Below are 27,239 nucleotides of genomic sequence, written 5' to 3'. Positions count from 1 at the left end.
TTCAGCTCATTTCCCTTGAAGCATCTGGCATTTGCCACAATTTGGAAGACAGGTTACTGGGCTAGACGGACCATTGGTCTGACCCAAAATGGCCATTCTTATGTTCTTATGATTCATCAGCAGGATAGGGACCATTCAATCCACAGCACAGACCTCTGCCACTTCAACCCATGGAATAACTGATATCAGTAGTCAGCTGCCATCTGTTATGTGGAGCAGCACTAGAGGAGGATGAACACTTTGCCAGTTTTCACAGAGACTGATAGCAGAGGAATGGTGGAGACTCAGGAATTGTGGGTCCCATTCCAAGCCCTGGAGAGGAGTGCATTCTAGTGAGCACAGGCTCTTCTGTCCATTTCCTGTGTGACCCCTTCTGTCCCTCCTCTTCAATCTGTCCCTGTCCTGTCCTAACCCTTCAGCACCCCTCATCCCAGTCCCATTCTCCACATTTCAGGTTCTCATCCCAGTCCCCGTCTCCTTGCCCAGCCAATCATATCCTCCCTCCACCATCCCAATTTCCTTCTGCCCAGTCTCCTTGCCCAGGTATTTCCAGTTTCCTCCTCTTGATTCCTCATCCCATCTTTCTCCCTCACCCTGACCTCCAGTTGTGCAGCCCCCATCTTCCCTGTCCTAATCTCCATCCCTGGGCTCCTTGTCCAATCTCATTGTCCCTTCTCCACCATCTCCTTCCCAGTTTCTTTGCCCAGAGAATACCAGTTCTGCCCTCGCACCCCTGTTCCTTGTCAGATTGGTTTCCCTTCCTTTTAACATCTTCCCCCGTCCCACTGGTTTTCAGTCCCAGTCTCTCCCCCCTCCCCCAATCCCGTCAAATTTCAGTGTACCCCAACACCTACTCGTTCCTCTCGTTTCCCTCCCCAGCTCGCAATCCCCCTGCCCAACCAATCCCAGTTTCCTGCCTGCTCCCAGTCGCCTTCCAGCCCATCTCAGTCTCCATCCCAGCTCTCAGTCCCAATGTCTGAACTTTTAAAAGAAAAAGTCACTAGAGTTTTACCAAGAAAAGGTTGCAAGAATTTCTGAACATGGGCAAAGCAATGTATTTTTCCCTACTTTTGTTTTCGGAATTGACTGAACCAAAAATTCAACTTGAGACAGACATCCAGCATGGAAAATTTCACCGCAAGTCGTTAAAGTTTGGCAAAGTTATAAGCCGCTGAGAACAGGGTCTTATAATGGGAAATGTCAGATGGTGTCTCCCCCTCCCTCCTGCCACATGGCGTTGAGGGAAAACTGTAGCAAGCCAGTCAGAGACTTCAGCAAGTAGTGGTATAAGCAGCCAAAGCAGGAACCTTTGGTCCTTTGCACACTCAGAGAACTTTCTACAGTTTTGACTGGACTTTTTCTGCCCTGAGTTGATTGGCTGCTTGCTCCAATCTTTCCCCTTCACCCCCCTCACAATCTTTTCACATCAGCTTCACTCCCATTTGACCTTCTTACCAGGGCCTGTCTCCATCATCTCTCTTAACTCTTCCCCTCCTAAATAACCTCACCCTATCTCCAAAAAAGGGACATTTACTGCCATCACATAATTCACTATGGTTGTGTGTTATACCCCTTTCTCCACCCCGGCTCAGTCCTGTCTATTAGGATTGTAAGTTCTCTGGGGGCAGGGACCACCTACTATTCTATGTTTATACAGTACCTAGCACTCTTGATTGCCCCTTAGGGACCACCATAATAAACATGATTAATAATAAAAATATAAAAATACCATTGTCAAACTACGTTGTAAAGCTATTTTTAAATTTACTTCAAGGTACTGCTGCCATGAAGAAACCACTCCTATCTTACTTTCATGAATAGTAAATACCACCGGCATTTATTGAAAATGTAAATTTATTTAATATCCAGGCAATGGGAAACCACAATGTGAGCTCCATCTCAAAGATTAGTTTCTGTTTTTATTAATTTTAACAAATGAACCCAATTTAGGATTTTACTTTTGGGAGAATCATTTTCTTTTTAAAGTTTTTCCTTATGCTCTAATTTCACTTTTCTCAAGGATGTACTATTTTGGACCATGATTATAAACTGAATGTGAGTTATGCAATAGGAGCAGGACTGAGCCCTGGCTTACTTATTTTACCCTTAGATGGTCCAGGTTGGAAGAACATGGTGGTTCTCTTTTTCTCCATCTTTTAAACTTTTCTCTTTAAATTTCTACTTTCCCTTCTTCTGTATCCACCGCAATGAGGGATGGTCACAGGGCTTTGTTGGAGTGTTTTAAAATTAAAAAAAACTGTTGATATCAGCTGCTCTACGCATCTCTTGGCATACAATACTCTGCTTCCAGCTGATCCCTACAGCTTCACAGCAGATTGAATCATTGCAGACCTATCTCTTTCAGAACTGGAGAGCAGAAAATTGAGTCCAAAGCTGACACCTGATGTAACGACACAGAGACCCCGTGCTGTGGCTTTAAAGAGCTAATTTTGACTAGACTGTACCTAGTTATGCAAATAAAAATATAGCAATATCACAATGAAAATTTAGGTGAGTACAACGTAACCATTCTTATGACTGAGCTTTCTATTTCATGATGAATGCTACAGTGGGTGATATCAGAACAAAGAGAACCTCCAAATCCACTCCACTGATTGTGAGACTTTTCTTATAGTAATGTAGCAGAAAGGATCCTGGGGAGCTTTTGAATCTCAAAGGCAGTTAGCTCCTGTTCTGACCTCCTGAAAACCAGCTTGTAAGAAAAACAGTTAATTAAAGACAAGGCAATATTAGCATAGCCAGAAGGTGATTTTCTAGGAAGAATTAACATATGATTATTGCAACAAAGAGTCCTGAACTATCCTTGGTCAAATCTGAGCCTGTTCTCAGGTGTGATGTCATATTTTCCTATCTACTGGCTGCATGCATACTAAAGTAAAAAGCTTCCAACTTTGGTGCCTGAAATAGTTTATCATATTATGGTTCCACTGAAATCAATAGCATTTACAGATACCCAATACTTCTTAAAAAAAAAATCAGGCTATTTACATGTTTAATATGGAGTTAGGTGCCTAACTTCAGGCAGTAAAGTTTGACTTTTTTGCCATATAGAAATTAGGTACCTTAGATCATTCCAGAGCCCTTTCAGCAATGCAAAGAGCCAACCAGGACTATACTAAGCCACCTCAAGGAAATTTTTTTGTTAATATGCTACATACCATATTGTGTATTAGAGAACAGCTGTGGTTACTTTGTTATAAATTTATTAGGCCTATTTATTAGGCCAATTAACCGTAAAGTAGAGGCGGTTGGGAATTTTCCAACAAAAGGAGGTTTGTCAGAAAATACCCATCTGTTGACCCCAAAATGTTTCCAAAAACATAAAAACGGCCTACTGGGTCAGACCACCGGTCCATTTAGCCACGTATCTTGTCTTCTGACAGTGGCCAATGCCAGGTACTTCAGAAGGAATGAACAGAACAGGTAATCAAGTGATCCATCCCTTGTCACCCATTCCTAGCTTCTGGGAAAGAGAGGCTAGGGACACCATCCCTACCCATCCTGGCTAATAGTCATTGATGGACCTATCCTCTATGAACTTATCTAGTTCTTTTTTGAACCCTGTTATAGTCTTGGCCTTCACAACATCCTCTGGCAAAGAGTTCCACAGGTTGACTACGTTGTGTGAAGAAATACTTCCTTTTGTTTGTTTTAAACCTGCCGCCTATTAATTTCATTTGGTGACCCCTAGTTCTTGCGTTATGAAAAGGAGTAAATAACACTTCCTTATTTACTTTCTCCATACCAGTCATGATTTTATAGATCTCTATCATATCCCCCCTTAGTCTCTTTTCAAAGCTGAAAAGTCCCAATCTTATTAATCTCTCCTTATATGGCAGCTGTTCCATGTCCCTACTCATTTCTGTTGCCCTTTTCTGAACCTTTTCCAATTCCAATATATCTTTTTTGAGATGGGGCAAGCAGATATGCATGCAGTATTCAAGATGTGGGTATACATGGATTTATATAGAGGCAAGATCATATTTTCCGTCTTATTATCTATCCCTTTCTTCATGATTCCCAGCATTCTGTTAGCTTTTTTCACTGCCACTGCACACTGAGTGGATGTTTTGGAGAACTATCCACAATGACTCCAAGATCTTCTTCTTGAGTGGTAACAGCTAATATAGATCCCATCATTGTATATGTATAGTTGGGATTGTCTTCCCATGTGCATTACTTTGCATTTATCAACGTTGAATTTCATTTGCTATTTTGTTGCCCAGTCACTCAGTTTTGTGAGATCCCTTTGTAATTCTTCATAGTCAGCTTTGGCCTTAACTACCAGGAGTAGTTTTGTATCATCTGCAAATTTTGCCACCTCTCCTTACCCCTTTTTTCGGATGATGTACGAATATGTTGAATAGTACTGGTCCCAGTACAGACCCCTGGGGGACACCACTATTCACCTTTCTCCATTCTGAAAACTGACCATTTATTCCTATCCTTTGTTTCCTATCTTTTAACCAGCTACTGATCCATGAGAGGACCTGTCCTCTTAACCCATGATAGCTTACTTTGCTGAAGAGCCTTTGCTGAAGGGACCTTGTCAAAGGCTTTCTGAAAATCTAAGTACACTATGTCCACTAGTTCACCCTTGTCCACATGCTTGTTGACACCCTCAAAGAATTCTAGTAGATTGGTGAGGCATGATTTCCCTTTACAAAAACCATGTTGACTCTTCCCCAACAAATCATGTTCATCTGTGTGTCTGACAATTCTGTTCTTTACTATAGTTCCAACCAGTTTGCCCAGTACTGAAGTTAGGCTTACCAGGCTATAATTGCCAAGATCACCTCTGGAGCCTTTTTAAAAAAGTGGCGTCATACTAGCTATCCTTCAGTCATCTGGTACAGAAGCTGATTTAAATGATAGGTTACATACCACAGTTAGTAGTTGTGCAATTTCACATTTGAGTTCCTTCAGAACTCTTGGGTGAATACCATTTGGGTCTCTCTTTACCGCTTTTATTTGCTCCTTCCTGCTCAGGACCTAAACGAAATCCAAGCTTTAAATGCTCAACTACTGCATTGCTAATGTGAAACAGCTGAGTGAAAGATATCCTCTTCCCCCTTTTATAAATGGTAGCTAGACTCAAGGGAAGAATAATTTGTATCCTGGGGCTTTTATTAACTACTATCAAAAGATCAAATTCTTAAGAACTGATTTTCTGTAACAAGTACAACATTCTGGATTGTAAGGAAACTAGGAAGCTCAAGAGACACACTCATCATATAGATCAAACCAAAGAGAAATCCGAATCTAAAAAGGGACTGAAATGTTTGTGAGGTTCAATAAATGAACTAGAAACACCAACAACTCTCTCTTTTTGAGACTGGATAAGTGCTGGATTAAACACAGCTATGTTAAAAAAAATCTACATCACAACTACGAAACTAGAAAAACAACTAACTACCTTTCTTTCCATCATAAATTAATGATCAGATAGGAGACAAGTGTTAATTATTTTTCTTTTTTGCCCAGTGACCATGTCCCTCTTCACATTTCTAATACACTGGGAATCAGATTCACTAATGCTGTGAAAGGAAGGTGTAAATTAAAAGTACTATGCCACAGGGTTATATCACCTGAAGGAAGTTATGTGATATTAATATTTTAAAGCTTCAAAATGGGCACACAGTTTTCAGTGAGAAGTACTAGACATGTCTTGATACATGTCAAAATGATGGTTGAGAAATACAGTTACGAAACAATAAAGTAAAATACACGTAGCGTATGAGTTCATTCTTTTTGATAAACTGAATAAGTACATATCTAGTGGCTGACTTGGAACACCGCTTCCTCTACTCTCGTCCCCTAACGCCCCTACTCTACTTGCGCTACATTGATGACATCTTCATCATCTGGACCCAGGGGAATTGGCTCTTGAGGAATTCCACCAGGATTTCAACAATTTCCACCCCACCACCAACCTCAGCCTGGACCAGTCCACACAAGAGATCCACTTCCTGGACACTATTGTGCAAATAAGCAATAGTCACAAATACCACCCTATACCAGAAATATTCTGTCCACTATACTTACCTACTTGCCTCCAGCTTTCATCCAGACCACATCACACGATCCATTGTCTACAGCCAAGCCCTAAGACACAACCACATTTGCTCTAATCCCTCAGACAGAGAGATCTATAGGATCACCTACAGGATCTCTACAAGCATTCTTAAAACTACAATACCCCACCTGGGGAAGTGAAGAAACAGATTGACAGAGCCAGAAGTCACCTACTATCATCAAGGATCTACAACCTACCCCGAAGGACGATCCCTCACTCTCACAGACCTTGGGAGACAAGCCAATCCTCACTTACAGACAGCCCCCCAACCTGAAGCAAATACTCACCAGCAACCACACACCACACAACAGAAATACCAACCCAGGAACCAATCCCTGCAACAAACCACGTTGCCAACTCTGTCTGCATATCTATTCAAGGGACACCATCATAGGACCTAACCACATCAGCCACACCATCAAGGGCTCGTTCACCTGCACATCTAACAATGTGATATCTGCCATCATGTGCCAGCAATGCCCCTCTGCCATGTACATTGGACAAAGTGGACAGTCTCTATGCAAATGAATAAATGGACACAAATCAGACATCAAGAATTGTAACATCAAAAACCAGTAGGAGAGCACTTCAATCTCCTTGGATACTCAATAACAGACTTAAAAGTGGCAATTCTTCAACAAAAAGCCTTCAAAAACAGACTTCAGCAAGAAACTGCAGAACTGGAATTAATTTGCAAATTTGACACCATCAGATTAGGCCTGAATAAAGACTGGGAGCAGCTGGGTCACTACAAAAAATAATTTTCCCTCTTTTGATACTCACACCTTCTTGTCAACTGTTGAGAATGGGCCACATCCACCCTAATTGAATTGGCCTCGTTTGCACTGACCACCCACTCGGTAAGGTAACTCCCATCTTTTCATGTGCTGTATATTTATACCTGCCTACTGTATTTTCCACTTTATGCATCTGATGAAGTGAGTTATAGCCCATGAAAGCTTATGTCCAAATACATTTGTTAGTCTCTATGGTGCCACAAGGACTCCTCGTTGTTGTCACATCTAATGTGATCTACAATGTGTGTACATGCTATCACATGGAAGCAAGTCTCACATCCATGTCTACCCAGATTCCTCTATGTCTTTACATCTACTCGTTTTTAAACCTCCCTCACCTACATGGCAAGCTCTCTCTATTACTCATTGCCCCCCTCCCAGCTTTTTATTCAATGCCACTTGATCAGCTTTCATCTGGGATAGCATTTCAGCAGTACTGTTTGGCACACTTCAAAGTTATAACCTCTCTTAGTTTTAAATCCACTTCATTTTGTAATAACTTTTAATATAGAACAATACCACACAAGTAATTGAAAAATGACTATTATACATACCCTTATGTATAATAAGGATGTATTCTAAAGGGTTTCCTTTAATAAAATAAACTCCAGCTCAAGAGAAAAGCTTGAGCCACTTACACGTGACAAGTTCTTGGGCGAAATATACATCATGTATGTACTTACATTTTAATTAAGAAGTGTGTTGTACAAATTCTTTTGCTGTTACTATTCTAACAAGATGACAAAATGGAATGTTTTGTAAGGGACTTTGCTATACTCTAGTTAAGAAAATGTTTTTTTTTAAATATTCAATCTTTTAATTTTGAAATCTCATGGAACATAGAGCAAAATCACCTTAATTAAGAACATCTTATTGTTGCAAACCAGGATATTATGATGTGTAAACACAACACTATTCAAAAGATAAGGGTAATTTATAAGACTTTATTGGATGTTCATGAATTATACACAATAAATAAAGGGCAACTCTGAATTACAGGACTAAAGGTTTATCAAATGGTTTTGCAATGACATAGATCATGATAGCAAAGCTAGAGTCACCAAGATCCAGAGATGGAATTATAGCCAAGTAATTCAAACTGTGCCTGTTTTATATTTTATATACTATGAGGATTCCACATAAAGCATCTTTATTTTCAAACAAAGCCCCAGCTGCTTATTTTGAAAAACGTGTTTAAGTGCCCTTCCTCTAAACACTAGCAGAGAAGCTTTCATCTTGAGATGTATTGCTGTGGTTTTTCCCTCTACACATCACAAAGCAGCTTTCTTTGCAATGTAACATTCTAGAAATCTTTCCTTTAACATATTTGATGTCATTCTTGTGACTAAAGTGCAGGTGGAGTCATGCCTGTGAATTACAACACTTTTTGTTCACAGCAAATAGAACAAGAATAAAGTTGCTTGCCATTTGAGATGGTGCAAATATTATAGGTACAGTATATACAGATCCATTGTCTAAATCAGCATCATATGATTCTGTTTAGACAGTTGCTAGCCCATTAATATGTTTGAGTGCCAAATACTACTGGTTCAGTTAGTAGAGCAATAGTGTGAAACTATTTCTAGTTACATAAGTACTGGTAATAAAGAATATAGGCAAAGAAGTGAGGGCTGTCCAGCGGCTCGGGCAGGAGATTGAGTCAGGATCCTTAACATCTATTATTGGCACTGCTGCTGATCTGTTAGGGAAGTTTTACTTTAACTTTAGGGAAGTTACTTAACCCATTTGTATCTCATTTTCCCCCATCTGAAAATGTCATTAATAACCACAGTTCCTTACATGAGTGTTTGAGGTATAACACTGTTTTTATTTAAAATGTTTTTAGATCTTCAGATGAGATATTGAGAGCAAAACATTGCTATTACTAATTAAATTGCATTTTGCATGCTAAATGAGGGGCCTTTCCTTCACCCTTCCCAATGCAGCCCCTTAAACACTGAACCTTAACAGTTTGGTTGATATTGATCAAACTTTTGGAAGAAATAAATTGTGTTTTCTCCTGTTAAAAAGAAACCTATTCAGTCATAGACAATCCTGTGTTGTTATTCTTAACAGCAATTTTTAACATGACCACTAGATGGACATATTGTACTTACAGTTGGAGATGTGGCTGCAGACAACAATGGTAAAATCCCTCCACAAGCAATGATAATATTGTCTACCATCTGGGAAATGAGGTGGATTGTGTTGTGTACAAAAATAATGTTTTCATTGCTATTGACAAAGTCCATTACAGATTTTGTAGAATGACTACAAAAATAGAAGAAAAAAAAAGATATATTACAATACCAATGTTTTTTAAAAGTTTAGATTTTCTGCTTTTTGAAACCAGAACTTGAATGTTTCTTAGTTGTATGGCATTGTCTTTGTAATAATAAAAAGAAATAAAATGAAAAATATTTTAAAATACTGATAGGAGCTATCCTAGCATAACAACTTTGTGGTATTTTTATTTTATACCAGACTATAACTATTTCTATACTATCCATTATAGAGCCCAGACTCTGCCAACCTTATTCACACTGTTTAGTGCCTTACTTCACAAACAATTCTGTTGGAACCGGTGGGACTGCCCACGGAGTAAAGTATTGTTCAGCATGAATAAGGGTGGCAGAATTTGGCACTTGATACCTTTTAAAGCAGCTCTGATAATAACAAATGATCAGATTGTCTACAAGAGAGGTCCCTAGACTGATCTGTAGGCCACCAGTAGTCCACAAAGCACCTGCTGGTGTTCTTTGGAGAGCTGGTTGGTCACAAGTGTCAACTTCTTTTTATTTCCATTTGCTATATTCCACTAAAAGATAGCTAAAAATATAGAACTGTGTTCCTAAAATTAATTTTCCATGTTAGTAATTCCTGTAGATGCCACAGGGATCAAATGATCAACATGAGGCACAACCGTCCCCATGACTGCAAATAGGTGGGAAAGTGTCCTTAGGACAAATTACTTTCAAGATGTAATTCACATTATGAAAATGTTTAGGAATCTTTGGCCTATTGATGTTATGTGCTTGTCCATACCACAGCATGAGTAATTAAATTATCCAGTTCATGAAATTAGTGGCCAGTAAACAAACAATTGGTCTTAATTGGAGAAGCAATTACAAACTAAACTTCTAATTTGCCTGTGAATTTCAGGTAAACAAAGGTGGCAAACATAAGGTGATTGGTATAAAAAACTACTACTACTGACTATTTTATAGTAAGGTCACACAAAACTGGAAATCAAATGTAAGTCAACTGGTAATCTGATTTAATTAAGTGATTTCTCAACTACTGATATTACAGCCTTTGCAGAATGAATTATGCCATTCTGGGAAATCGATGAAATAGTGCCTGATGTACCACTGGACTTTGATGACAAGTCATAACTATTAAGGTAGTTTCTTTGCTTAACTAAAAGGTAGAACAGAAGAGTCATCAAGGTGAAAAGCAATGTATTTAAACAATACATTCTTCTTTTTTAAAATGGTAAACAGATGCTTTTTAAAAAGGCACAAGATCACTTGTACTATTTTTTAAATTTTGAAAATGTGTTAAATACATAAATGAATTACGATGCTGTGTCCAAAAATATACAGTTAATAGCAATGTGGCCATTAAGTCTAATCAAGACAAAGCATGTCTTTACTGTTTTATAATTAGAAATCTTTACAGAAATGAAAACTTGTTTTTCAGCTAGATGTGACTGCCTAGTAAATTCTCCTATATTAAGTCATCTGTATTAAGTCATAAAATAAAAAATTATTCAAACACAGATATACCCCTTAGGATGAAGGCTGGTGTGTGGAACAAATATTTCTGGATTAAGAATGCAAATGCTAGTAGTGGCTACTAAAAATAATGGCACAGATATTTGTCATCCCCATATTAAATGTAGTGGTTACCAGTAAAAAGTCCATTAAGACACAGTAATTCAAAAAGGATAGGTGAGATACTGCAGTTTTTATCCCTCACAAAGAATAGGAATTAACTGAGGCATGTCAGATACTATAATAAGGTAAGTCTGGTAAAGCTGACTTTACAATGGAAATTTACCTTTAAAAAAGTAGTTATCAATATATGTCTTGTATGTTTTTACTTCGCCGGTAAACAGATATATAATAAAGTTAAAAAGAAGAAATATAGCTTTTCTACCTTCTCCAAACATGTACATCTGTTTCTAACGCAAACAGCAAATCTGTCAGCAGCCTCTGGTGCATTGGAGACCATTTAAACTCTGGAATACGAAACATAGTTGTGCGTGGACCTGGACTAAACTGGCGTCGTTGTTCTTCTGTCATTGGCATTCCTCTAAATCCCAAGTCAACTCGCAAGTCTCTGTCTTGCTGGGTAACAGACCGACCTTGCACAGCCTATGTTAACAAAAAGTTCAAAGTTTGTGTTAAACATATGCAATAAATTCTAAAACTGCACGTGGATAAGATTTGGAGAAGGAGGAGCTATAATTGGAGCTGAAAATAAAAAATAAAATATACCAGTAGTGCCATCCAGATAAAGTTGGTGTAATTTGATGTTGCCTCATTGAAACTACTCTGATTTACACCAGCTAACAATCTGGCCTCACATCTGGGCCTTCATTTCAGTTGTTTAGTGACATTTTGCATTTCAGGTTCCTCAGCGTACACCTTGAAGGGATTTTATTTATAGTGTGTTTATTTTTGGCAAGTTGATCTTATCTAGATATTTTGAGGGATGTGTGTGTGTGTGACACTCTATGTCTCAGGGGAATGCCCTGAAACCCCCATATTTATATATAATTGTGATAGTGCACATAAATCATGCCATGTGAGATGTCAGGGGAAAGGTTATGATATGCTGAAAGCCATTGTTCTGTATAACTATGGATATAATCAATGCATATGAAATAATAAGAATTGTATTGTATGGTTTTTACTAAAATATGCTGTGGGTTTGGGAAGTGCCCAGATACTAGCTCTCCAGAGACAACGACAAGGGAGGTAACTAACTCCAAGGCAAGTGCTGAGCAGACATTGTCCAGCAGAGGAGTTACAATTCAATGACTCACTCACAGGAGACGTACTGGGGTATTGCTTCACCTTGTGAATCAGCAATGCCCACCTGACATGCCTGGACTTGTGTTCTCCAAGCACATGGGACTAAGGGTATAAAACAGAACACAATGGTCCCATGATTGGCCTTTTCTCTCCACCCCGTCCCCCATCCCCCAACCTATGCTGCAAGCAACAAGGACACTCAGAAGACTGAAGACTCCAACAGAGGAGACTGGCCCAGGTGTCGAGGGTGAAATCTGTGTACTGTGAACTGCAATATCCAGAGGGGTGAAAAAAAAACTGCTTCATCTAGATGTTGCCCAGTCTAATAGGATTTAGATTGCAAACATATATATATTATTTTGGTAACCACTCTGACTTTTTGCCTATCATTTATAATCACTTAAAATCTACCTTTTGTAATCAATAAACATATTTTACTGTTTATCTTTACCAGTGAGTTTGCCTGAAGTATTTGCTAAATCTGCTCAGGTTTACAAAGGCTGGTGTATATCCACTATCCACTGATGAAGTGGTGAACTAATTAATAAACTTTCACTGCTCATTCCTGAGGTACAAGGCTGGGAGTTGGGGGGATTTGGCTGGTGTCTTTCTCTGTGTGATTCATGAGTGGCTCTGGGAGCATTCATGCAATCTAGCTGGGTGTGGGGCTCCACATGTGGTTGTGCTAGTGATAACAGCACCCAGGGGAGTTTGCTGCTTGTCACTAGCAAAGCATTGCGAGACAGAGCCCAGGCTGGAAAACTAACGAGGCACAGTGGTCCCACAGTCCCAGGCTGCACCCCGGGGATCCCATCACAGGGGTATTAATTTATATATATTTTAGGAGGATCATCATCATAGTCTTTTTTTTTTCAGAAGTACAAATCTAGCTTTCCAGGTATCTTGTACCAGATTATGTCTTAATTGAGTAAGTTTTCTGGCCTCCCAAGACAGCCTTTAGTGTCTCCTAGCTGGTGGCTGATTTGTGGGTTATATTGTTTTAATTTCTAGGTAGTCCTGAGCTGTTTTCACTTGGTGAACAAACACAAAGGGAAAAAAAAGGAATTATTTAGTGTGATACACAAGATTACTGGGAGGAAAATTTTTACAGAGAAAGAATTTAAACTGAATGTTCGGAAAATCTTCCTAATGATGAAATCACTTAGACTGTGGAACAGACTCCCAAAAAAGAAACAACAGAAGCCAGATTGCTTGGGATTATTTTAAAACCAGACTAGACAACATAAAAGAAATTTTATTGTAAGGAATAATATTGCATTAGCTGAAGATGCATTGGGTGATCTTTTCTTTTCGTTTTTTCTATTCTAAACGAAACAAATTTAGAACAAGTTGCTTTAAATGGACAACATTTTAGTCAGTGGATTTTTTTAAATCACATTCAATTGCAAATTCCTGAATACTGCATGCCGATTGTCAGCAAAAGACATCTATGGTGTATTTATTTTTGCATTGTAAAAAGCAGAATAGTACAGAAACCCAGCTCTAAAGTTCACTTGATCTTCAGTCTGAAATGTTGTAACCTCCATTTTGAGAGCAGTAGAGGGACACATGGTTAACAGACCCATTTGACAATTGAGTTAAGATCTAAATTTCTGCTGCTACTGCTGCTTGTCTATTTTATATCTCATCAGAATAATTTTTACAGACTTGATCCTATACCTGTGAAGTCATGGGATTTTTACCATTGATTTGAATGAGACCAGGATCAGCTCCTAAAACCTGGGAGAGAACAGTAATTAAAATCAAGTGTGTGGGAACAAAAGGAGGTGGAAATTTCACCTAAAATGGAATCTGGAAATATCAAGAATATTTACACAATTTGGAGAGATCTTTCAGTCTTGAATTCTGTGGCCATAGTTTTCCTAGTGATTATATCTGTAATGTGGTTTAGTCTTTTTCTGTATCACATCAAACTGAAACAAGTATTTATAATAAACACTTAATTTTAGTAGTGTTTAATACCCTCAGTAATGATAAGGGTGCCATTGTGCTGGGGACTTCTAACTCCAACATAGATTAAAGACATGGTCCCTGGCCTGAAGAATTTACAATCTGAACAAAAGGCAACAAGTGAATTTATCAAAGGAGGGGGGAAGGAGGAGAGAGGAGAAAACAGAAGAGTAACAGTGACAAGGTAAGATAGCGTAGCTCTGCCTATTTTGTTATATCTCTATATGTATAGAGCTATATATAGATATTGATTAAAATATCCTTACATCCCTCTCCCTTTGATATTTTAACCAAAAAAAAAACCTACACTCCACAATAGAAGCAATCTGTTCCCCATTACTCCCCTATTTCTCAGTCCATTTGCTGATTTTCCTGGAATCAGCAGTCTTTGTTTGATGATTTAGACTAAGAATAAAAACCATCTGGCAACTGAAAAATCAGAGTTTGAACAACTTTGACACTTTCTTCTTCACTGAAGGTTTTGGGGGCTTTTTCTCTATTATGCAGAGTGCCTTAAAATATGCGGGATCGTATACCTTGCTTGAGGTGCTGCAGTAATTTTGAGAAGGTAGGTTTTCACCAATTTGGGAGTTTGCATACAAAAGAACCCATGCCTCCCTCTCATAGCACTTGTCAATGCATAGGTCAATGTATTGTACCTACATGCCAAATGCAGGAAGTGGAGGAAGAGGCTCAGTACCTCTGTTCTCTGAAGGTTAGCATTACTCTTTTTCAGTCTCCTTGTTAAAGGAACTGTTCTTCTCCCTGAACAGTGGGGGTAGATTCAGGGAAGCCAGAGTCTGTTACTTTGAGAGGAGTACTGTAGCTTTTGTGGGGAGGGAACTGCCTTTGGAAGCCCTGAATTCCCAATATCTGAGACACACCACTACAGATTCTGGACTACTACTTCATGCAGCAGTGTTCTTCAGAAAGAGAAGGTAGCCTTAGATGTTTGATCAGATGATGACCATTGTGCTGCTACAGATATCAGTATTCCTCTCAAGGTGTTCCTGATGCTATGTTAAGTGGTGCCTGCTGCAAACTACTATACAAATAGTTCTACCAGGCCAACATCTGTATCAGCTCTAACTGTCATCCCTAGTTTCAAGGGACTTGGTTGACAACTGAATCCATCTGACCACCTCCCTAGAGGAGTAACCTGTGTACACGGTTGTTTGCAGAAAGTTATTTGGTCATTTTAAAGCTCTCTAAATCAGACTCTCTTTTTGCCAAGTAAGTCATTACCAAGAATCCTTAAGTCGATGTGGCAATCTCAAGAGTGGCAAGGTGATGTCATCCATTTCTGCACTCTGGAGATTCTCAGCAAAGATCTCAGTGTCTTTCTGTTACACTGAATACAAGAGCCTCCATGGTGCCAACAATGTATGCACAATCCTGGAAGTGAAGTGAGGCTTGTCCTCCCACTTGAACAGCTTGAAATAATCTTTATCCTGTACCTGAGGATCAGGTAATTCTGGGACTGTCAGTATTCTTGTAAGGGGAGGGGCAAACTGAATTGAAGTGCTGTCTGTTGAGACACAGCCTCATGATGGTGGAGTGAGACCAGTGATGTAAAGCCTGGCCATGGAGGGAGACAGTAGGGCTGGAAGTTGGATAGCAATAAGGCAATCCAAACTGGAAAGTGAGTTCCTTTTCCCATGCATGTGTGAATTGTTGGCCCAAATTGGTGATGTTTGCTATAGCCATGCGGAGGGCACAGGAATTTACCCCTGTGCACAGCAGGTAAGGGGAGCAGCAGTGGTGAGGAAGGGAGGAGAAGGATAGTGGCTAAATGAAGTTGTTCTGGCCTGGAAGCTCTTAGAACTTCAGTGGGACCAGCCTAGAATCCAGGAGGGGCTCTAAGTCTGGTGGGATCCTTGGCCCTACTGTGAGATCCGCAGAAGAGGTGGAGAATTTCCCAAACCCTAGGCGCTCCTGACCTACTCAGCAGAGCGCTGATTGTGTATCATAATAAATTAGATTGATCTGTTTTCTGCCTAGAATCCATAGCCATTAACAGGGCTTGGGAAGAGATATCTTGTCCACTACCTTGCTCCTTTTTTCCTGAGCATGATCCACTAGACTCCTTGAAGGAAAAGAAGGATTTCCAGTGGCTACCTTTGGTAGCCAGGTAAAGCTTTCCCAGCATAGTCCTCTGGGGTCTGAGAGAGTCAGATGTTGAACCCCTTATCAGAGACCCCAAAGTAGAAACACAATCACAGACTAAGGATGTGAATAATTGTCTTTGGGCACAGCCAGGAAAGCCATATACTGTGGGTGTTCCATTATCACAAGAGTTTCTCTGAAGTTTAGGCACTTCTTTTCTCTACGGTTCTCTGTATCAGCCCATGATGGAGACAGCAAGGACTGGTAATGATTAGGGCTCAGTGTCTGTCACGGAGCTCATGGAAATCACAGATTCTGTGACTTTCCGTGACCTCCATGACTTCTGCAGCGGCCTGTGTGGATGACCCCAGGGCCAGCTGCTCAGGTGGCCCAGGGACAGCCTCACCAGCCACAGCGGCCCTGGGGACAGTCACACCAGCCGTTGCTTGGGCAGCCCCAGCAGCAGTCCCGAGGCGGCTGGAGCATCTGTGGTCTGCTGGCTCCGGCAATGGTCCCTGGGAGGGCGGCCAGAGTAGCCGCAGTCCGCAGCCCCCAGAAGCTGGTGCTGTGGACCCCAGGCAACCCCAGCAGCAGCCCTCCCACATGACCCCCTCCAACATTTAGTCACAGGTTTTTTTTAATAAAAGTCATGGACTGGCCACAGGCCATGAATTTTTATTTATTGCCCATAACCTGTCCATGACTTTTACTAAAAATACCCGTTACTAAATTGTAGCCTTAGTAATGATGAGATAGTAAGGCTCTTATATACCACCAAAAAAGTTTTGAGTACTGTCTCCAAAGTTGGAACTCTACCCAAACACTGGTTGGCACGAAGAAACAAAGAGAATTAAACCATTAAAAACAGTGAAGAAACACTGGAAGTTATATTTTATTATACTCTATCTTATAAAAAAGCCTAAGTAAAATACAGCGTGGTTGCAGCCATGTTGGTCCCAGGATATTAGAGAGACAAGGTGGGTAAGGTAATATCTTTTAATGGAGCAACTCTATTGATGCAAGAGAAGTGGGTCCAATAAAATTATTACCTCACGCACCTTGCTTAAGTAAAATACAAACATTTCTAGCCTTAAAACAGAAAAAAAGAATTTAGATGCATACAATAAACCTTTATAATTATTAGTCACATTGTCCACAAGAAATAAATCATGTGGGCTAATATAGTTCTCCAGAAAAGTTTTTAAAAGTAATATTCCATAATTGCAATGAGTGAGATTTTCTTATAGTAAAGTAAGATCATTAAACATGGACCACCCATTCTGAAAATAAAAATGTTTGCAAGACATACTTATGATATGATGGTAAAGAGAATACCTTTAAAAGTTGGCCACAGCTGTGATTAATATACTTTTGTGATTGGATTAATTATCCTGTAATCAAATACATATATGTCACATACTGATATAATTATAGCACCTCTAACTTACTTGGGTTGTAGTAGTTGTCTGGATCTTCCTTATCTCCTTCCCTGCTTCTTTACCATCATCAGATCTTTCTGTATCTGATATTATACTTCCTGCATCAACATTAGGTAGACTTTTGCTACCAGAAGACTCTGTCTCCAGGGTTGTAGCAGTCATCTCAGCATATTCTAATCCTTTGGATGATGAAGCTAACTCCCTTTCAGAAAGGTTGCTCATTCCATCTGAAGTTGTATGAATCTTGAACTCCTTATCCTCTATTATACTTGAAGTACATGTTATATCTACACTACCAGTCATGTGAGCAAGCAATCCAAGATCACCACTCACACCAAGATGCATTTGAGTCTCTTGTACATTTGGAATAGTAATGTGATTACTGGAAAGTTCAGGTAGAAGTTTCTCTTCTTGGTTGGGTATTTTATCAAAAAGAAATGAGGTATTGTTAGTAGAAGGTTCATCTTTCTCATCAGCCAGTGTTATCAAAGGCCCATTATCCTTCTCTTCGCTTTTCTTAATGATACCAACACTACCATGGACATTGTTTTGGAGTTTCTCAACAGCAGCACTATATACATTATCTAAAAGGGATTCAACTTCCACGAGGGCACCATTCTCTCCAGTTACCAGAGTCTCTGGTGATAAATCCATATCATCAAGCTTTACTTCTGTGGCTTCTACCTTTTCAGCTTTTATATCAACTAACAGATCATGAACCTCAACATGTACACCCCCTCCTGGTCTATCTGAACTTCCAAGCACATCATCTGACACCTTTGTAGCCATGAGCAAGTCCCTGGTATCTGTGCTGACAGGGTAATCTGTTTCACTTTCTGGGCTTTGGCTTTGTGAAAGGTCTTCTATCTCTCGAATTTCCAGTCCACCTTTTGCTCCTGTTGTCTGAGATGAAAGGCCTGAGATAGTGCTCACATTCCCCTTTTTCCCCTTTTTTATGTTCTCTTCCTCTTGCCTTTGATATTCTTCATACATTTTTGCTAGATACTCCTTGTGAGCTTCATAGGTGACCTTAAATGGAACATGACAGATCATAATTTCAGAGTAAATATATACTTTGTTAATTTAGGGGGGAATCAATAGTATAATTAATGTATAGTTCATTAAACATTTCACAGTAAAGAACTCACACTAATAAAGAAAAATGCTAACCTATCACATCCTATGCTATCCACAAGATGGCACTGAATCACTTTATATTGTATCTACTGTATTATTGACCCCTTTGGCTTAGGAAGATATTGGGATCAACAGAAACGCCAGAAACTAATTCTTACCTTGGAATGTGCTATAGAAAGAGTATCCACCCAGACCCTCCAGCCTCCCCATTCATATTTTATTGCATGGTACAAGAGAATACGGAAGATGTTGTACACCATCTCTGTGATTTTCTGTTCTTCGGAGTTCTTAGGGTTAATATATCCCAGAGAAAACATCCAGTCCTGCCACACCGAACACTGAAGTAAACATCTAAAGAAAAATAATTAGGTCAAAATATATCCAAAAGAAATTCAACTTTTTTTTTCATTTTTTTTAAAATTCAGATGAGAAGAACAGGATGAAAAAAACAATTTAAATAGCCTCTCTCCTATGAGCGTCAATGTAATCTTAATAGAGCACTTATTTTTGCTTTAAATTCAGGATCTTAAAGTGTTGTTAAGTTAAACATTGTGAACAAAATAAAAATATCTATCACTGATTTAAAATTAACTACCGGGTGTTCATACCATTTGTTTTAACCACATATTTACTGCACATTATGTAAAACTGCACAATACAATACTCAAGACTATTATCCAAAATTTGTTATGTGTTACCAACACTGAGTGTGGCAACAGCTGACCTATTTCTGTTATTGGGAGAAATAATATTTGATTTACATACCTTCTGTTTTCACGACTATTACTGAAAAGTTTTATCATATCAGATAAAAACAAACGTCGAACTTCCATCAGCTCTGCACTGGGTGTGGAATTTTTTAACAATGTTGCCACCACTTTAAGAATCACTGTAAAAGAGCAAATATGTTACATAACACATTTTTAAATCCCATCCAAAAACCAGCTGTTGACATCATAAAATAAAAGTATTGAATAAAAGCCTATTTTCTTTCAAGGACTCAACATATTAACTGCTCTTGCAATCTGAAATAACACTTTCTTTAAAAAAAAAACCTCTCGCCATTAATTTGAAACAAACATAAAATAATCTCCTTACTTGGATTCTGAATTTTCACTGTAGAATCTGGCTCTGGATGTGGTTTATGAACAACTTGAGTGCATACTTGTTCTGTCAAAATCTAAAACAAACCAATTATTTTTTACCATCTATTAATTTTATAGCATAAACTTCAAATTTCTATTTGACCTTATTGAGCTGTGGTTTATTATGAACAATGGAACAATGTGTGTGTTTGGCCTTGATACAAAAAAAACAAACAAAAAACCTTTAATAAAATAATAATGTTGATGCAATGATGCAGAGAAAGAAATAGATTTTAATTACAAACCAATCCTGAATGCAAAGAATCAAGTTTTCATTTCATATATTAACAAATAAATTTATTCTGGGAAAGCTATGAACTTTTTAAAACACTTTTTAACTGTCAAAGCACCCCTTGTCCCCTGGTTCCAATCCACCTTAATATCTAGATTATTTTAATTAGAGTTCAGTATCACCTCAGAACATTTTGCTGTAAAACTGCCAAAATTCCACATATTTCCACTACAGATAGGTGTCTCAAATGTGAACATTTTGTAAATGAAATCTTGGCTGACTTTTGTGTAATAATATTATTTTGAATATATAGACCTGTTCAAACCATATGCTGCCAAAAAACTATATGGTTTCAGGTACTGATTCAAACCCTTATATCATGACGAAGGTTAAGGCAGGCCCATGACTGGACAGGTGAATGAGCTAGTATTCAGCACATCTCCAAAATTCTAAGTTGTTCCCACTAAAGTAATAATTATCTGCTGTCTTCTGGGTAGGGCTCGGGGCACCAACTTCAACTGGAACTGTTGGGTGCTCTACACTTTTGAAAATCAGGCCACTTATTAAGGAGCCTAAATACGGACTGAACAGCCTGACTTTTGAGATCCATTTTTAAAAATCTTCTCATATTCTTATGCCAAGGTGTTAGATGATATGGTGGTAGAAATGCCTGCACCCAGTTTACCCTAGAGAATACATTGTTGGCACCTTCTGTAAGGTGGGCAAGAAATTTCCTATCATAGAGAAGATTAAGAAGTGGTTAAAATAGTAGTCCATGACCAAGAGCAGCCTCTCCCAGAAGACACTTAAGTATAAAGAAGGGGCAGGTGGAAGCCTTAACCTGTAGGGTAGATCGGGGGTTGCAAGTATGTGTTGGTCAAGTATCTGTTTAGTTGCAAAAAGTTTGTCATTTCATAATTAAACAATCATATTTCCCATTTTGTTCACCATTGTGTGGACTTTGGGGTTTCATATGAATATAAAACTTTGAGCAAAACTCATGGATTTTGGAAATCAGTAAATAAAACCCATCGGATTTTCTTCTGTTAAACTGTACAAACAACTACTCAGTTGGTTTCGTCCTGTTCTAATTTTTAAGACCTACATACAGAAGCTGAAAATATATAAACTAAATTAAAGAAAACCACAGTAAACAGAGATTTATATACAACTATGCAGCACATGGCTCAATACACAAAGAATCCTGTAGAGAATCTAAAAACTTTCAGCATGAGGATTAAATTAATGATGCTTGGTGAAACTGTGCAATGAATTTTGAATGGTTAAAGTACAAATCCCAATTGGAAAAACTGACCTGAGTCTACTGAACCATGGTGCTGGTTAAATAAACTAGTTTTATTATTCAAGTTTAAGATTCATTAAGGAATAGTGGTAAGAAATGTAAGAAAATATTTTTACAGTTGGTAGTAAGGACAAAAACCAAAACAAAACAAAAACCACCACCCCTGATGAACAGTACAGTCTATCTGGAACTGTACCAAAGTCAGGGGAAATGCTCTCTACTATATCAAAGCTTGATGATATTGACAACTAAATTGGTTCTTTGGAGTGTAGGGAATATATATTACTTTTGTAACGTAAAAAATGCAGATTCTCTCTCTCTTAAGTGGTTAGTGATATGTAAACTATTATGTAGTTTTACTATGTACAGTTAAAACTCATTGATTTGAGATCTACCATACCATTCTCTCACTCGAAGGGAAAACCTATAATGGCAGCAGACCGTAAAAGAGACCCAGTTTGGGAATATTTTAATGAAGTTCCTCTACCTGTGGGTAATACAGACATGCATGCAAAATGCAAACAGTGCAACAAAGAAATGCAAGGCCTGGTCGCCCAAATGAAACAACATCATGAAAAGTGTTCCTTCTCAGGAGGAAGCCGCGTTGAAGTTGATGAACGGAACGTCTGAACATGCAGAATGTTTAGGTTGGTAAACTTTTTTATTTCATACTTCTTTCTTGTGGACTGCCTGTCTTCCTCCTTAAATTCTCATGTTTGAGCAAAAAAATATAGTTGTTACTCTATGGTACTATCATTTTAGATGCAATTGTGATAAAAAATAAATAGCTGAAATAGGCAGATCATCTTTTCATCTTTAAAGTAGTACTGAGTGTCAGTGAATTCAATGAAGAAAAATAACTTGAAAATGCACCCTGAAGATACTCATACTTAGTTAAACCTCCAAAATAAGAGATTTAAATCTGCCTCACATGTTAATGCAGGGCCAAATTAAGAGAAAAAGTAGGCAATATTCACCCTTTCATAACTATTATTCTTCTAGATGCGTTGCATATGTCCATCACATTGTAGTTGTATATGCAATTTTCCCTAGTGTTGGTTGGAGGAGTGGCCCCGCCCATCTCAGGCTCCTCCAGCTTTGATAGGAGGGTATAAGGGCAGAGCCACCCCAACCCTCCTTTAGTTCCCTCCCACCAAATCCTCCCTTATGCAGAGGTAAGTGCATACAGTCTAGTAAATATGCAGACAGATGACAATGTCGCTGCTCTGCAGATGTCCACAATAGGGACATGTCCCATAAATGCTGCAGAGGCTGAATGCACTGTCTAGTTGAGTGCGCTGTCAGCTTCTCAGGATGCACTGTGCTTTTGGCAGTGTTACACAGTGATGCAGTTTGTAATCCATTTTGAAAGTCACTGTGCTGTAACTGATTGACCTCTAACTAATTCCACATAAGAAACAAAGATCTGGGAAAATATCTGGCAAGTCTTTGTCCTGATCAGGTAAAATGCTAAAGCACACATCCAAAATGTGCAGGTTTTGTTCATCCTTGTAAGCATGCATTTTGGGAAAAAAACCAGCAAGTATATAGACTGATTTAGGTGGAAATCAGATACCACATTTGACAGAAACTTAGGGTGAGGCTGAAGTTGGACCCTGTCTTCATAGAAAATGGTGTTTGGAGGATCAGTTTCAAGGGCATTCAGTTCACCTACTCTCCTAGCCCAGGTGATGGCTACCAAGAAGGATACCTTTGCTGAGAGGTGCAGAAATGAACAAGATGCTAAAGGCTTAAATGGAGGGCCCACAAGAGCAGACAAAACTAAATTCAAGTCTCAAGGTGGCACCGGATCGCAAGTAGATAGAAACAGTCCATCTAGACCATTGAAGAACCTGGTAATGATAAGGTTGGTAAAAACATTTCTACCATCAATTCAAGTATGAAGTGCTGAGACTGCAGTCAGAGGCACCTTAATGGAGATGAGTACTACACCCGACTCCTAAAAATGCAAAACATATTCAAAACTTGATTAAAAATTTCTGTACTAAGAGATACGTTATGGGTAGGGGCCCAGATAAGCGCTTCCATTTACACGAAGGTAAGGAGTTCTAGTGAAAGGTTTCCGACTATTAAGGATGCATACAGTGTTGTAGCCATGTCGATCTGAGGATATTACAGAGACAGAGTGAGGTAATATCATTTATTAGATCAAATTCTGTTGGTGAGAGAGACAAGCTTTTGTGCTACACAGAGCTTTTCTGTCTTGAAAACTCATTTCTCTCACCAACAGAAGTTAGTCTAATCAAAGATATTACCTCACCCATCTTGTGTCTCCTCTATTAAAGATGATGTTCTGGACTGCCACTGAACTGTGTGCCTCCTCTGTATTTAACCACTGATGAATCAAACCATGAGGTGCAACACCTGAGAATTCAGGTGCAGCATGTACCTGTGATTCTGAATTATCAAGTCTCTGATCAGTGGTAAGAGCAAGAGTTCCCAAGTGGACAGCTTGAGCAGGTTGGAACAACATAGTTGCCTCGGCCAGACAGGAGCTATGAGAATCATTTTACCTTGATTTTGGTTCAGCTTGAAAATGACCTTGGGAATTAGAGATGCTGGTAGGTATGCATACAGCAGGTCCTTGTCCCAGAAAACAATGAAGCTGGAACAGCAGCGTTGAGAGACCATTTGTGGTCTAAGCTGAAGGATCTGCTCAAGTAGTCCAACAGGCCATCTCAAACACCCGGCAACTAAGATGCCCTGGGAATGATCAAGCTCCATATGCACAAGTTCCAGAATTTGTTCCACATGGTCTTGACCTAGTGTCCTCGTTTGTTCATTCAGAACACTGCTATGGTATTACTGGTGGGCACATGTGAGTCTTGCCCTGAATGTGAGGCAGGAACTGCTCTCAGAGTATATTACATGCAACTTAAGAACACATATGTGTAAATAGGCCTTATGGACAGGCTGAGCCTGAACATCATCCACGTTCACTCCCCACCCACCCCAGGGCTGAAGTATTTGTTACCAAAGGAATAGAAGGGGAGGCAGAAAGAAGGTGACTCCTCCCCCCACCATGTTGTCTTGTCTCATCCACCAATTCAGAGATCACAACATTCTGTCCAGGATGTATACAAGCTTGTCAAGTTGGTGAATACGAGGATGATAGACTGACTTAAGCCAAGCTTGCACTGCTCTGAGGTGCAGCCTGGCATAAGGGATCACATATGATCACATGCAGTTGTGAGACCTAGAAGCCTGAGGCAATTCCTCTCTGTGGCTCGTGACTGATCCTTGAGTGACACACACAGTGTATGAAAAGATGTTGGCGGACCAGCAAAATGCCTGGACCACTACCAATAATTATTGACAAAGCAGCCAAGTCAGTAAGCCTTTAGTGGGCTTGTACAGCAGCCTTAGCAAGAAGCAGAGGCGGGAGCTGGCCCTGTGTCCTTCTGGATAAGATCTCTGTTGAAATTGCTGAGTTATGTATTTTAGAAAAAAAGGAAGGTTATCTATGTCTTCCCTTTGGGATCTGTTTCTCAGGGTCCTCAAAACATGTGGGCTCTGCAAAAACCCATCTGTCTAATTAATGGCTTGACGGAACCTCTTGCTTAAACTTAGAAATTGTTTGCTTAACAAGTTGGGTTTTTTTTATTGACATGTTATTGTTACACTAACCCAAACAAATAAGGAGAGAAAGTATGGGGTAGGTGGACTCTTCAGGGACACTTCACAGACACAGCTTAGGGTCTCCAAAAGCAGCTGAAAGACTGGTCAATTGGACAGCTGTCATTGTACCACTCAAAGACCGCTCCAGACTTCAGTAATTATTGATTTTGGGGGTGTTTTAGTAACCTGTTGTGGACGTGTGTAAGTGCTTGAGACTAAAATAAAGTGCAGCTTTAAGTGAAAGCACTCTTGTATTGTACTGATTGTGCCAGCCACCTACTGGTCGGACAGCCATGTCTCCACTGATTTATTTCCTGCCACCACCTCACCCAGAGTAATAATTACCAAGAACTTTGGGTTTTAAGAGCCATGGTAACAAGAGGTCCTGAATAGTGTGGAACCTGGCAAAGATCTAGACTAGGACCATTCCAATTAACTCTATTATTTGTAGAGGTGATAACACTGATGTCTCTTTGTTTACATTAAGGGGCAGGTTGCTGAACAGTTAGATAGTCTGACAGACAGTGGACTTTACTTGGTACCCAGAACAACCCCAAACCAACCAAGCATCCAGGCAAGAGTACACATTGACATCTGTCTGGCAGGGGTAGGCTGCAATTACTGCCATGCACTTGGTGAAAAGCCTCAGTGATAACAACAAACCAAAGGGCAGAACTGTGAATCTTAATGATCCTCTCCTTCCACACACTTTAGGAACCTCCTGTGACCAGGGTGGTTTGCCACATCGAAAGTAGACATTCTATAAGTTGAATTCAGCATAACAGCCTCCTGAATCAAGGGGAGGAATAATAGGAGCAAGGGGCACCATATGGAACTTTATATTTTTGATGTATCTGTTTAGACTCCAAAGGGCTAGGAAGGGTCTGAGACTCCTCTGGCTTTGGTTATTAGAAAGTATCGGCGGGGGGGGGGGGGAATCCCCACCCTGAAGAAGAAGTGGTACTTCTTCAGCTCCCGAAGAACCTAGAGTCTGCACTTCTTGAATTAGTACAGACTTTTGAGAATGGTTCCTGAAAAGGGACCGGAAAGTGGCACGGGAGTAGAGGATACAAAGAGTTCTAGAGAATATCCCAATTCCACCATGCTTCATACCCACTTGTTTGAGGTGATAGCGTGCAGGAAATGTGATAAGCTGTTCCTGAAGGGAGGAGAAGGGCCAGAAAGATCTGGCTAGTTAAGGCTGCTGTCATCAACATAGGAATCAAACAGGGGGGCTTTGAGACTTGAGGCTGCTGGATGACGTGACTGAGGTCATGGGAGCTGGAGGCTTCCTGCTCCAAGAGTTTTGCTTGCCCGTAGAATGGTCAGGCTGTCTATAGGACTAGAATTGCTGTCTTGACTGATATTGAGGATGATATTTTGTCCTCTTTGTATCCTGGATGTATAGACCTAAGAACTTTAAGACTGCTCTAGAGTCCTTTAGTGTGTGTAATGCCTCATCCATTTTGGATGAGAATAAGGCACAGTCCTTTAAAGGGAGGCTCTCAATCATCTGTTGTACTTCTGCAGCTATCCCTGATGACTGCAACCAGGAAAATGGTGCAACTGTTACTGTTGTGACCATAGCCTTGGCCACAGAACCTGCTGCATCTAAAGAAGCCTGTAGAGCTGATCAAGAGACCAGATTTTCTGTAGCAAGAGACTGGAACTGTTCCCGAGACCCTTATGGCAATCTGCAAACCTGAGACATTGCCTCAATTAAAATAGTCATAACAGGCCAACAAAGCCTGATGATTGATAAGAGGGACATTCATTGTGGAATAAATCTCCCCCCGCCCCCAAGAGATCTTGGGTTTTTGCATCCTTTTCTGCGGGGATACCCTTGTCCCTGGCCTTGATGATATCTGTAATTTCCTGCAGCTAATAGTGAGCCTGGAATAGCATGCAAATAAAACTGCTCAAAACCTTGGGATGTAAACTGGTGTTTGTTATAGTTCATTTAACCACCAGTGGAACAGATGAAAGGGTTTGCCACAGGGTCTTGATAGGCCACATGATGGCCTTATCTATAGGTAGGGCTGCCTTTCCAACCATAGCTGGATGCAAACTATCTCTACTTGTATTCTTCGGAGGAGCTCTTGGTAGACTTTAAATTCTCTGGTACCACTAAGGACACTTCCAGTTCCAGATCCTCATCCGAAAGACAAGCCAATGTGAGCATGAAAGGCTTCCTAACTATTGGAATCATGCAAAGATATGGAGTTATTACCAGAGGTCTAAACAGAGACACAGAGGAGGCAGATGAATGTATTAACAGGCCTAAGGTTGATGGGCCCACAGCAGACTACACAAGTGTGGTACCTGTGACTG

The 27,239-nt window shown here is 39.7% G+C and overlaps 1 protein-coding gene across 6 annotated transcripts in view; it reads right to left on the bottom strand.

Annotated features, from left to right (window-relative positions):
* NBEA (neurobeachin) overlaps positions 1 to 27,239 on the bottom strand; it is an 844,329-nt gene that overhangs the window by 497,392 nt on the left and 319,698 nt on the right. For 5 of the 6 annotated variants that reach the window (XM_074959554.1, XM_074959563.1, XM_074959572.1 and 2 more), the window contains exons 19-24: positions 19,688 to 19,769; positions 19,355 to 19,478; positions 18,748 to 18,940; positions 17,462 to 18,481; positions 11,056 to 11,273; positions 9,012 to 9,165 (exon numbers count right to left, since the gene is read on the bottom strand). The exons of the other annotated variant lie outside the window; for it this stretch is intronic. In XM_074959554.1, coding sequence (XP_074815655.1) covers positions 9,012 to 9,165; positions 11,056 to 11,273; positions 17,462 to 18,481; positions 18,748 to 18,940; positions 19,355 to 19,478; positions 19,688 to 19,769 — 1,791 coding nt within the window. The remainder of the gene's footprint in view (positions 1 to 9,011; positions 9,166 to 11,055; positions 11,274 to 17,461; positions 18,482 to 18,747; positions 18,941 to 19,354; positions 19,479 to 19,687; positions 19,770 to 27,239) is intronic. 6 annotated transcript variants of the gene reach the window in all.

The sequence above is a fragment of the Natator depressus genome, chromosome 1 (assembly GCF_965152275.1).
Source record: "Natator depressus isolate rNatDep1 chromosome 1, rNatDep2.hap1, whole genome shotgun sequence".
Lineage (NCBI taxonomy): Eukaryota > Metazoa > Chordata > Testudines > Cheloniidae > Natator > Natator depressus.
The sequence above is the reverse complement of the archived record's forward strand: the minus strand, read 5'-3'. Positions and strand labels throughout refer to the sequence as shown.